The sequence below is a fragment of the Cucurbita pepo genome, chromosome 12 (genome assembly GCF_057944985.1).
Source record: "Cucurbita pepo subsp. pepo isolate OVF chromosome 12, ASM5794498v1, whole genome shotgun sequence".
Lineage (NCBI taxonomy): Eukaryota > Viridiplantae > Streptophyta > Magnoliopsida > Cucurbitales > Cucurbitaceae > Cucurbita > Cucurbita pepo.
In genome coordinates, this window is record NC_141809.1 from 333827 (window position 1) to 347475 (window position 13649).

The window sequence follows — 13649 nt, forward strand, 5'->3', positions numbered from 1 at the left end:
ATCAATTTTAAATGGTATCAGAGTCAGACACTCGTCAATGCGTTAGCGATGAGGCTAAACCCCAAAGGGGGAGTGGACACGAGACGGTATGTCAGCAAAGACGCCCAGCCCTGAATGAGGGATATGATTAGGGGTCCCATATCAATTGGAGAGGTGAACGAGTGCCAATGAGGACGTTGGGTTCCGAATGGGGTGAATTGTGAGATCTTACATCAGTTGAGGAGAGGAGTACGAAGCATTCTTTGTAAGGGTGTGAAAATCTCTCCCTGGCAGACAAGCGGACAGTCTTAAAAATCTTAAGAGGAAAGTTGAAAGAGAAAACATTGACGTGTATAAATTTCAAAAGTTGCGACTTTTCGAGAAAAAATAATATTTATAAAATTTAAAAAAAAGAAATGGATATTTTTATAATTTATCCCAAAATATTCTTGAAGGGCAATGCAGGGCTGGGTGCAGCAGGAACTGACCCATGAGTGTGCCCACTCCAATATCCCCTTTCCTCATCCAAATCCCATTCTTTAAGAACCAAAACGGCTAAATGGGGCCATCCCTTTCTTGTCCTGTCTCACATTCTCTGCAACAATTTGATCAATTTTTCCCGGAAAATCTCCCACTCCCCGTTAAACCCTTTCCCCAATTAGGGTTTCTTTTTCTTTCCCACTTCCATTTCTCTTTCTTCTTCTCCTTTTGGCCTTTTGATCTTACTTTCGTTCTTTGTACAATCATTGTTTGTGGTATAATGAGGAACCTCTGTTCCGTTGAATGCTTCCTTCTCTGTTCTTTCCCGTTCGCCGTTCTTGTTTCCTCCAAGTATCACGGTAAGTTTCTCTGTTCTTCGACTTTCCTTTTCCATGGCTGAATCTGCATTGCGAACTGTTATGGGTTTTAATTTGGTTGAATTTATGCTACTTCTGTCTTGAGATTGATGGTTTTAGTATTGAAGAAATGTTTGTTTTTCCCACTAGTCTAATAGATTTTGACTAACCAGCCCACCGAGACCATGAGTTCAGCAGCTAGTACCAGGTCTCGTTGGGAAGTAGAACGGGTTTACTCGGTGTGAGATATCACATTGTTTGAGGGCCTTAGATTCTATCGGAGGAAAGGATCATCAATAAAGGCGTTCTAGTGGGTTGTAGATTCTTATGATGCTATGTGAATCGCTAGAAAGATATAATGATGTCGATGAAGTACGGGATGAGAGTTGGGAGAGAATTTAACTTGAAGTAAGAAGATAGCTTGATTTGATATTGATGTTCAAATGGGTATCAGAAAAGTTCATAACATCAAAGAATACAGAGAGTAATGTTGTTGTAATCATCCTTAGCAGCATCAAATGTGATGACTTCATGGGAACATTTTGTTTTGGTTGGATATGTTTATAGGTTGGTTAGTTTCTTCTTAATTCTACAGGCAACCCAGCAAATGATCTTGTTGATATCATCAACAAAAACCGAACAGCTGCGAAGCTCTCTCGCCTGAGTGACAATGCAGGTCTCGGGTGTATGGCGCTGCAATTCATCAACTTCTGCAAAGGAAACTGCAGTAGCAACAACACTGTAAATTGCAATCCATCCTCCGACAACTTCACAGAAGTTTTCGCTCCAGATTGCGGTGTCGAGCTCCCAACTTTCGACACAATAACCGGCCAAATTGTGGCTTGTCAACCTGGATATCTTGAGCCAACAGAGGCGTTCTCTCGAGCACTCGTTCCTGACAAGAAAACTCTTTCCCTGTTGAGGAACAAATCTCATACAGAGGTTGGTGTGGGGATGGTTGGGGTACATAAAGGGCCATTCTTCTGGTGTGTTTTGTTCAGTAATGGGAAGACAAACTCAACATTTGTTCTTGAAAATCATGGTTTGGGTATCAAGCAAAAGAGAGGATGCTTCAGTGGAAGTGGTGTTGAATGCAGTAGAGGTCACTCCAATGGAGCTATTTGGAACAATGTTTCATTTACTCTGTTCTTTCTTATAATTTATTGTAAGATTTGTTCTTCTTTTTCATATAGATCAATAGAAATTTTGTTCTAAAACTTATCAGAGAACATTCAAAGTTAAATTCAGACAACAAAAGCTTCATCAACAAAGCATTTTTACTCCTTTTTTTGTGTAAGAACTTGAAATGAAAAGAGTATCAAAATTCTACCAATGGTCAGTGTAGAGTTCATACATGGATGACTAACTTTAGTGACTCAATTAGGAGGAGGCCTAAGAATCCATCTCAACTGCCAAATCCAAGAGTACATGACTCCAAGTGAGCAATATATAGATATGAGCATCAGTGGTACAAAAGGAAACTTACTACCTAGAATGAAAGGATGCAAAAACTGAGCCCAGATTTCAACTACTAAAAGACCGAAAAGATAAGCCTTCTCGATGAATCTAATACGGAATGGTTCTCCAGTTGAAGTCGTACTTACCTTCGTTTGTACGTGTCGTCGTTTTGTCTTTGATGTGGCTTGTTTAACTGACTCTCCTTTGTCGAATTGTGCAGAAAAGCCTAACCACATCAGACTAGAGTGCAGCAGCAATAGCAGCACTTTGATGGGGTATTCTTGTGTTTCGAAAAGAAGCGGGAACAAGGAATAGCACGACACTGCATGAACGAAGTAATGTTAGCACCCTTTAGCATGTATAGATCAGCATAATGACAAGAAGAAAGGATGGAAGATGATTTTTAACTTCTTTTCCTAAGAGATTAGAATTGAATGTAGCACGGTTAGGAAGACTAGCCACGTTCGAGTGACCAGGTCAAGGGCTGACTTGAAGCCGTGAAAAGACGAAGGGCACTGGCTTGAGGATACCCAGGCTAGATAAAAATAACATTGAAAAGGAAATGTACAAAAAGAAGGGAGGATTGATGCTGGAGGGGGAACATATAAACCTAGAGAAGGAAAATCGCAAAACCTCAAATGTCATCCCGAATCACCCACGAGTCCATTTTTGTATTATAAGGTCTCCGTGTTCAGCTTTAACTTTGTCATCACAGACTCGGATTACTAGAGAAATTATCTATGAAACATCTACCCAAGTACTACAATGATAATGAAGATCCTAACCAATAAAGAAAGGAATATGACTTAAAAGTTAAAAAAAAAAAAAAGGCCCTGGTAACATCGTAAAGATCCTAATCAAGTATATTTAACATAAAGCCAGAGAAAGCCTCACTATCATCGTAAAGATTCGAACCGAATACTGGCATGAATACTGCATAAAGCCTGATGCTGAGGGCTACTTAAACATAATGGCATGAATAGGAAGAAAATACCTATTGATAGTAAGAAGAAATGCCTCGCGTCCTCCAAACTTTTCACTGCAACGACAGCGAGCGGAATTACAAAGTGAAGTGATGCTTTCTCATGAACATGCCACCCAAATACAAAACCACATGTGTAAGCATAGGCCACCCATCTAGTGATCATTCGTGGTAGGGGATCTTTGAAAGCTTTGATTAGGCAAGGAGACAAAGCTAGCAGCACCAGAACAAAGGTTATCAAGGGAGTGATCTGCCATGCAAGGAACTCTCACATATCAAAGTTTGAATCTCGAAGTGACTAACAGAAAAGGCCATAAATTAAAAAAGAAAAAATAATGTAACGTAAGGATTGCATAGACCACAAATTACCTACCTTACGAATTATGAAAGCAAAGAAATTCTAGAACTATTGAACTAGTGAGAATGTTTCCATTCAGTCTTTATCTAAATGGAAACTGCACTGCAGGGATGATACCCTAAGTGTAACGACCCAAACCCACCACTAGCAGATATTGTCCTCTTTTGGGTTATTCTTCCAAGATTCCCCTCAAGGTTTTAAAACGTGTCTGCTAGGGAGAGGTTTCCACACCTTGTAAGGAATGTTCATTCTCATCTCCAACCGACGTGAGATCTCACAACAATCCACCTCTCCCTTGGGTGCCAACGTCCTCGCTGGCACACGGCCCGGAGTCTGACTCTGATACCATTAGTAACAGCCCAAACCCACCTCTAGCAGATATTATCCTCCTTGGGCTTTCTCGTCAAGGCTTCCCCTCCAAGTTTTAAAACGCATCTGCTAGGGAAAGGTTTCCACCCCTTATAAGGAATATTTTGTTCCCCTCTCCAACCGATATGGGATCTCACACTAAGTCTACTAAACAAGGAATGAAACAGGGCAAGAAGCAAGCAATCAAAAAACATAGCTGGTTGTAATGCTCACATGAGAGTGACTAGAAATTTTTAAGGTTTAACTACAAATACTTCCTCATCTAAGTTGATGCTAGCAAATCTTAAAAGCACATGCATGGACATCCTCCTCTTTGACGATTTATGAATGTCTAAAGATCAGTCCACGACAAATTCAACGGTTTGTGCAAATGAGTTAAATACAATTCACTACTATCCCAATTATCTGCACGTAGCTTTAGTTTATCACAGAAAAGTACCTGAGGTAGGACAGAAAACGGAGATGAATCACCAACTAGACCACTAGTAAATGAAGCTGTTGGTATCTTGACACTAAATCCAAGTTTTCTGAGCAAGATAGACAGTCCTTTATCCAGTAAAATATAAAAAACCCAGAAATTTGGGGCCCAATAAGCATGGCAAAGTCCCCTGCCAAAAGGAAACATGCGTCGGATGACTTGCTGTATCTGCAAGGAAAAGAATTGGCTATTAGTAAAGCTTTCCAGGCAATTTGTGAAAATAACAAGAAGTCCCTGCTAAGAATCTGTAGCTAGAAATTTATTAAAAAAATTAAGTAAACAAATAAATAAAACAGAACGGGGTGCAGTCAGTACTATTGATTAGTTTCCTGAAGAGAAACTATCCATTAGATTTGCGATAGAAGGAAGTGGGATAACACGGGTTCTTTCGGTAAACCATGTCCCACTAGACTTTCTAGCTTAACCCTTTTGTTACCTATAAACTCAACCCCATGGATCTATTCTAGCTTCACCCTTTCGTTACTTATAAACTCAACCCGATGGATCGATTCTATTAGCGGTTATAGTAACTGTAAGGATGGAAGATGACTCGTTCAGTTGTTGATTAAAGTGAGCCCGAGGAGGTAAGTTGTACAACGTGCATAAAATTTGCGGGGGTGCAGTCTCAAAAGAGAGGTGAATCTCGACCAATAAGCTTAAGGTTATAATATAGTTCAAAATTTTACTTCATTTCTGGGTTTGGAAATTAGCACAAAACCCAACAAATGACAGTCGATATCAACGAAAAGAGGGAATCTCATTCTAGGAGCATGAACACAAAACCTCTAATACCATGTGAAATCACCCCTACACTAAACCTACAAAACTAAAGGTATGGCATATTTTCAATATATTCTTCAAAAAGGGCCTCTAATATATTCTTCCTTGATACTCTTCCCACCAGATTTCTATTCTCAACAGTCCTCTTACCCCCCTTTCAGGCTAGCATATGCTTAACTGACGGTAGATGCAAGTGGCAATTAAGGTCCTATCTAAACTCAATGCATTGAAGAAGATAGAATACAGCAAGAAGTTTCAATGTGCTCATATTCATGCTGTTAAAGTTAACATATAACCAAATTGATCGCCTGTACACTACATTTTCCTGCCACAAACAAACTTTCAAGTGGGAGTATCGAATACAGCTGAAGAACAAAGGTACTCATATTCATGCTGATAAAGTTAACATATAACCAAATTGGTGTTCTATGAACATTAATGATTTGTCTGCTACAAACAAAACTTTGAGCTCAAACATAGATTTTATACCTGACCATGATAGATAAACGGTCCATAAGCAGCAGCAAAAACAGCCACAACAACAGATCCCATAATTGTAAGCCGCCCAAAACCTCTTACAAATCCTCCCCGACAATAATGCCTTAACAAATAAACGAAGTAAACAGGTGCAGCAACAGCAAACAAATGCTTGAAGCACAACAAGACTGCAAAAGCAAACCCACCCATCAGATCCCTCCCTTCCTCCAAACACGAAAGAGAAATCAGAAGCATCCCAAGAAGAAACCCATTATACTGAAAATGCAAATGATCCACAATCACGAGCGCAGGGGACCAAACAACCAAAACCCAGACTAATTTCCGCTTAATTGGATCCAAACTCCTCGTCAATCTAAAAATCCCATAAACAAGACACAGATCGGAGACAATAACTGTAATTCTTTGGAAGTATATGACAGTATTGCTGCTATAATCTAAACCCTTTTGAAGATCCACAATTTGGGGATCGACAATATTAGCGAAAATCGACAGGAAGCGTTCGAAATATGCAAAAAATGGAGGGTAATCAAGAGTCCATTGACTGGTCTCGTCGAAGTACCATTGAGAAAGAGGGAGAGAGTGGGTCAAAGCGAGCCAATGGCGATGGACCTCAAAGTCTGTGCTGCGGTAAGATGGAATCAGAAGGAACTTGATGCAGGCAGCTATAGCAAAGAACCACAAGAGCTCGAGCACAGGCTTTCTAGGTTTTGGGCCGTTGCTAACGTCTCCCTGTTGCCGACGCCGGTAATCCTCCATGGCGCAGGTCAAGAACCGGAGTCGAACCGACGGCGCGGCGTCGACTATTGGGTTCGTTGGGTTAGCTTGGCGGCGACTATTTGGTTCGTCAAAACTGTCCTCGGATCAGTCTCCGCGCCTTTTTTACGGAAACGAAGATAATATATTTTCTTTTTAATATTAAAGTAATAAAAAAGGTTAAATTATATATTTTCTTTTTGTTTTTTATTTTTTAAAATTAAAAAATTACTTCCCCTTTAATTATACGTTTTTTTTATAAATAAATGGTACGAAAATAAGCCATAATAAAAGTAACAATTTTCTTTTAAATTTAATAGAAATATAGTTAGTTGTTTAAAAAAATAAAAAATAAATTATAGTGCTATCGTATAAACCGTGACCCAATCGGATCAATTCAATCCAACACTGTATAATTTTGGTTGGGTTATGAACTCGTGAGTTGGTTACAGTATAATTTTGGTTGGATTATAAACTCATTTGGGTTTGTTACAGGAAAATCTGATCCACTCGATCCAACTCTGTACCATTTGAATTGGGTCAGAAATTTATTTAGATCCGTTAAGTTCAAATAAATAAAAATTCAAACAAATTTTATTGTTAATTTAAAAAATATATTTTTATTTAATATATATATATATATATATGCTAAATTCAAATGCACTTTTCCGACATCAAACACGTTGCCAAGTTGAGTGGACTTTGAGGAGTGCAATAAAGGCAACTAGTCTACTCATTAATGACGTTAAGGTGTGTCATTAATATTATTTTTATTATTATATAAATTAAAATGTTTGTAAATTATTTTTGGATAATGTTATCTCTAACTCTTCCATTCATAATTTATTTGATTAATAAAACCAATTAAATATATCTTTTATCTGTACCATAATCGAAGATGGAATAATTGTGATATGAACCAAGAGACATCAATCATACAATATATTTCAATGAAGATGTGAATAAAATATGGTTAAAATTATCAAAAAAATATATATATATTTCAATTCATGCCCCATCGAATAAGAATGAAGTTTCATGTTATAAATTTAGAGTTATTGTATTTCATTAATGTATTTTAAGATTTTTTATTTACTTTAGGTTGCAATTACATAATGGTTAATTATGGAAGTATGAATGTTACAGAGTCTTGGAATGCCTTTAGTAGTTTCATTTCGAGGCTATATAAAGTCATGTATGTTGTATTTGTAAGTAGACTTGAAAATATAGTAATTCTATGTAGTTTAGGTTACATGTAGAATCATTCATTCAAGCTCGACATGATCAATCTTGCTTGTGGAGTGATTCGAATCTCAATCAAGTGTTCTTGCCTTGAGATATTTGATCAACAAGAATCATTCAAGCCAGACATGATCGATCTTGTTTGTGGAGTGATTCGAATCTCAATCAAGTGTTCTTGTATTGATATATTCGATCAACAAGGTAATCAGAATCTTATTCCACTTGTAGTTGATTCCTTATCTTATCAAATTGTATTGTTTTTATATTCATTTTTCATTTAAATAATTTTCAATTTCTATAATTTTTTTAAAACTAACAAAAATAAATTTTCAAAAACTTGTTTTTATTTTTGAAATTCAACAAATAATTTAAATGTTTAGTTAAAAATGTTAAAAAAATTCGGTGACCAAATGGTCCATACAACATGGTCAAGTTAATTATTCATCGCTTCTTAAGACTGAAAACTATATTCACAGACCAAACGAGGTCACATCCAACATATAATTGCTCAAGCATACTTAACCATGAAATATTTATGTTCGTGCAGATGTGATCAATACATCTCCTTATATCGCAACCTTTAATACTTGGATTAAAGAAGAGACTAGATAGCTAAGATATTGACGTGATGGCTATTAGATGTTGATACACTAACTTACAAACAAATCATCGTTACATATTTTTAAATATAAAAATTAAATCGTTAAAAATAAAACAAAAAAAATGCAGGAACACAGTACCCAAATTTAATCAGTTGGATTGAATGAGATCAAAATTCTTTATTGACTAGTCAACCAAACTACAGCATAGGTAGTCACCCTGTGAAAGTTATCGATCGAGATGTCAGATATTTGAATCTTTCTCATCTCAAACGTAATTTTTTTTTTTTAAATGGTACCTACCCGTAAATATATTTTTTTAACCCATAAAAATAAAAATAAAAATAATTAAACTGCCATCGATCATTTTGGTCACCTATCGAACAAGGCATATGGCTAAGCCAACAAGGCTATCTAGCTACGAGGACAAACTAAGCTAGCCAACAAACAAAATTTACAAACGACAAACTTGTCCACATTTATATTTGCAACGATGGAGCTTCTCCATTTGTACAGTTTCTTCGATTTCTCTATCTATCGAGAGCTAAGAGCATATACGAAAATTAGTCGTTTAGTTCAAATTCTATGTATAATTTTGCTCCCGATTTTGATTTTTGCGTAGTTTAATCATTGAAAATAGGTGTGGTTCAAATATCAGATAAAGTTCTATCTGAATCAGCTTTCGTAGATTGTGTGGAGTTGGGACAACAGACAAAACAGTATTAAAAAATAATTATTATAAATTAAATGTACGAAAAATACCATCCAAAAACATGGGAATCGTGTAAGGATATAGAATTTGAGGTCGGAGAAAATAGAAGAAGGGAAATTTGCTGATTGAACCAATGCAACCAACCTGAACTATTGGGTCGGTCTAAAAAAATTTTCAAACCAACCCAACCCAACCCATATATACATACCCCTAGTGAAACGTGAACGCACGTTCGAGATATTGTATAATTTTTTTTATTTTTCACACAAATTAAATGAAATTTCATTTATTTATTTTTGTATAGATAAAATTGTAAATCTAAATTAAAATAAATTTTAAAAAATTGGATGAGGTGTCGGGACCAGTTTACTAAGACCACAACTATTTATTTATTTATTTATTTATTATTATTATTTGCCATCAATAATTAGCGATAATAAAATAAATATATGGCCAAATTTTTTCGAATAAAAAAAACAAAATTGATTGACTTAGAATAAAAGGAAATAATTTCGAGGAGCATCTTAAATCTAACAAAAACGACAAATCTCAATTATTTTCCGATGTGTCGTCCCACGAGTTAGATTCCTCTACCATTCCGTCGACTCCACGTCATCCAGACGTTAAACTAAACGCCAAAAACAGTCGAGGGCCCACCTTACTTACTTACGTGGCACAGTCACGTCACTCCGATCCACGGATCTCAGTATCAGCAGCGCCTGCCTTTGATCTAATTAATATTAATCTCTAATTAAATCCTTTTAATAAAAGTGTTAAATGAAATTAGTTTATTAATGCTATCTTAATCAGCCACCACGTAGCACGGTCGTGGATACTCGTGCTGCGGTTTCCTCCGCACGTGCAACGGGCAACCGCGGGAAGGCTGCCCAAGACATACGGGCAGAGCTGTGGGTCCCAATGGACAACGCCTCGTATGTTGTGCCAAGAGTTCCATGCTTCGTTGTTGCTGTCTGCTTCTGATTGGACCATGGGGCCCACTGTCTAGTCAGCGAGAATAATCATTTTTTCGCTTTTTCTAAAAACAAATATCGAAATATTCCGAATATTAAATTCTCCCCCCCTCCGTGGGCCCCACTTTAACTTCTAAAGAAATTATGATGCCTTTATCAAATTGTCCTTTTTGCCCTCGCGTATTTCTCTTAATTACCAAATTACCCCTCATCTGGACGACTGACAGTCAGACAACAGCAACCTAGATTTTATACCGTTTGTTTGTTTGTTTTTATTTTCCACGAGAAGCCCTCAAATTTTACCCAAATTATAAATTCACCCCACATCATTTAAAAATTATATATAGTTACCTCAAAATACTACTAAATTTATATTTAAAAATATTACACATCTGGTCGAGATACTGTTGTAATTTTTATTACATACAGTCAATGGTAAAAGACTGATACTACGATGTAGCGATCTGTTTGATTTATCTTTCATCGTCTCGGTGGGATCCACAGATTTAATTTACATAACTTTCGATCCCGACTCATCATATTATGTGTCAAAATTTTATACATTGTGATTGCAACTTGTTATCTATTCGTTCTCGATATCTTCATCAAGAAGACTATTTACACTTTTCTTTTTTCTCGTGCTATCTTAACTTCATCTTATCTGTTCTTTTTGGTCTCTTTTGAACAAACCATCATAATTTCGCTAAGACTATTTAGGTTCTAAATTGTAAAAAAATGGGTTCAAAAGTCCATACAAATGTAAATAACCAATAATTGTGGGGTGGAGTTGAAATTAACAGATAAAGGAAGGACCAAATAATAAATTTTTTATGTCCCTTCCTTTTTAAGAAAAAGATACATGAACTGTGGCAATAGATTAACTCCATAGGAATCTCTAGTTAAACGACACTTGGATTTTAATCAAGTACAAATAACCTTTTTAATTACGATATTAATATATTCCACTACATCGCACCTTACGATAGGTTCGGTTTTCTTAACGAATGAATTTCCTCCACGTTAGAGAATATGTTGGTTTTCATATCAAGCTCACGGTGCTCCCGTGTGTCTGCGGCGCAGTGGATTACTCCTCACCAATTCAGGCGACTATAAAAGGCTCCGGGATCTCCGATCTTTGTATCACACTAGGCGCTGTCTCTCATTCTCCCCCAAATCTATCGAATTCGAACTGGAATTCATTTCTCTATGAGGACCGGAATGCGGTATTACGCCGGCGGCGAGGATCATCGGCAGGAATCTCATTTCCTCGAAGCTTGTTTTCTCTGCCGGAGGCCGCTCGGATTCAACAGAGACATTTTCATGTACAAGTGAGTGACTGCGATTCGGATTCGATTAATCGCTTCTCGATTTCAATTTCTAGGTTTTTGTTTTTGAATTTCGTTACTGACGGATTGGATTGGATTTCAGAGGAAATACGCCGTTCTGTAGCAAAGAGTGCCGGCAAGAACAGATTGAGATCGACGAAGCGCAGGAGAAGAGCTGGAGAATCTCGTCTTCGTCGTCGTCGTCGTCTTCGGCGGATAAAACCGCGGCGTCTAGTAAGAAGAATGTGCGAACGGATACAGTTGCAGTGGCGTGAGATTCGATGAAGAAATTTTGCGAAAAGTTTTCGAATGCGAGAGGAAAAGGTTTTTTTCTTCTCCTTCAGATTGAGTGCAGATTGTGGAGATTGAGAAACGTTTGAAATCTCTTCCTGTGGAGAAGATCGGATTGGCAGACGCTATACAGAACTGTTCTGCTTTCAATCTATTTTTCATTTCTTTTAGGGTTTATGAATATGTTGCTCTGTTTACTATTTCTGTGGAAAAGAAATTGATGATCTGCCATGGAAATTCTCTTCATAATTTTACGAAATTATTAAACTGGAGACGTTATTGCAAATAATCATTATTTATTTAATTATTCTCTCTCTTTTTTTTTGGGGGGGGGGGGGGGGGGGGGAATTTGTGGTTTGTGGGGTTTTTTTTTTTTTTTCTTTTTTTCTCTGAATATATTTCAGATTTATTATTATTATTTTCTAGAAAATTAGTGTATAATATTAAGATTCGTTCAACCTATTCAACGAATCTTATAAAAAAAAATGGTAAAAGTAATTTTTTTTTTTTTTGAAAACGAGTTACAGAATCCCATTTTTTGCTCCTTTTTATTTTTCTGTTTCCTTTAAAAACTGTACTTTTGTTATTTCAAAACTATATAAAAAAAAAATAAATAAAAATATGTCCATGATAAATTAATATATTATAAAATAATAAATTTATAATATTTAAATTAATAGCACTTGGCTGTGATAGGTTGTCTATTTTGACCTGTTATTTATCATGACCCCTACTGTGAGGTTTTCACGTTGTTATAAGAATGTTTTGTTTCCCTCTCCAATCCACGTCCCCTTAGGATTTCAGACACTGGCACATGACCACCTAAATAACTCTCACCATACACCTAACGTAATTATCGAGCTAGCATTGTCGTACAATCTTGTGTTATTGCATCTCATATTCAATAACGATAAAGCTAACCTATCACGGAAATGAATTATGTCTTTATTCGAAGAAAGTCATCTTCTCTTATCAAGAGACACTGTCAGCATCTAACCGAGAGTCCTTTAAACGAACATGATCTATTATCGTAATTGTTTTTATATGCTTGGGCTCATTTCTAGCAACCTCTTCTTACATGCATATCGATGTTGAATCATAAATGCACTTTTGTCACTATATAACTCTCTTTCCTCTTATAATCGTTTATCGGTGAACCTCAACAAAATTTAAAGTTCGGTTCTTGTATATCAAGATTGACTTCGTGTATTCATAAGGAGGTGGAAGTAACAGTATGAGCTGATATACTCGTTATTTATCTTTGCTTTGACCGCCTTTAGCTAAAAAAAAAAGCTCTAGTAGCAACCGAACGTGTCGACTCAATTCAACATGCATGCTTGTGAACATATTACATGCTTGTGACATATTTGTTTTTAGATTGGAAAATAAAATTTTAATATATGTTTTATTATTTGGGCTTTAGAACTGATGTAAGTTATGTAACCCAGGCCCACTAATTCTTTCAGATCCATTTTCTAATAATTACAAATTATTATTTATTATTTAACTAAATATTTTTTTAAAAATAAAACCCATGATTCTAATAATCCCAATTAAAATCCTATTAAAAAAAATTAGGGTAAAGTTAAATTTCTTATGTAGTTATAAATAGTATAAAATTTAAAATAAATTTTCAAAAAATTTAATAGTAGATTTAAATTATTAAAAAAAAATGTCTTCGGTATTTTTAAAAATACTTTTAATTTAGTAAAAGTTTCGTCAGTGCTTAAACCTTTTAAAATTTTCAAAAATACTTTCAAACTAAAAAAAATTAAAAATACTTTTACCGTTAGTAACATGTTTAAAAAATACTCATATAAACATTTGAAGTAACACTAAAAAGTTTGGAGATAATCTATGGGATATTGGTAGACAGTTTTCGTCCACTTTTTAATTATTTTTAGTGGGAGAATATTAATGTAACTTTTAAAAATTTAAGAGTATTTTTTTTTTTTTTTTTTTTTTTTTTTTGCAATGAAGTACTCAAATGATTATTATTTAAATACTTAAATTAAGGA

General features: G+C 35.7%; 3 protein-coding genes across 3 annotated transcripts; 2 read left to right on the forward strand and 1 right to left on the reverse strand.

The window, feature by feature from the left end:
- The first annotated feature begins 327 nt into the window (after positions 1–327).
- LOC111807547 (uncharacterized) lies at positions 328–2099 on the forward strand. The gene is made up of 2 exons (XM_023693311.2): positions 328–818; positions 1411–2099. The coding sequence occupies exons 1-2, from the start codon at positions 539–541 to the stop codon at positions 2028–2030; spliced, it is 900 nt and encodes a 299-aa protein (XP_023549079.2). The 5' UTR covers positions 328–538; the 3' UTR covers positions 2031–2099.
- On the reverse strand, positions 2075–6637 carry LOC111807545 (ALG6, ALG8 glycosyltransferase family). Its single transcript, XM_023693310.2, has 4 exons — positions 5730–6637; positions 4422–4628; positions 3268–3505; positions 2075–2595 (listed from the first exon to the last, which is right to left on the reverse strand). The coding sequence occupies exons 1-4, from the start codon at positions 6492–6494 to the stop codon at positions 2192–2194; spliced, it is 1614 nt and encodes a 537-aa protein (XP_023549078.2). The 5' UTR covers positions 6495–6637; the 3' UTR covers positions 2075–2191.
- A 4511-nt stretch (positions 6638–11148) lies between these two features.
- On the forward strand, positions 11149–11938 carry LOC111807300 (FCS-Like Zinc finger 3). The gene is made up of 2 exons (XM_023692966.2): positions 11149–11343; positions 11444–11938. Exons 1-2 carry the CDS (start codon positions 11222–11224, stop codon positions 11613–11615), a joined length of 294 nt encoding a protein of 97 aa, XP_023548734.2. The 5' UTR covers positions 11149–11221; the 3' UTR covers positions 11616–11938.
- Positions 11939–13649: the final 1711 nt, after the last annotated feature.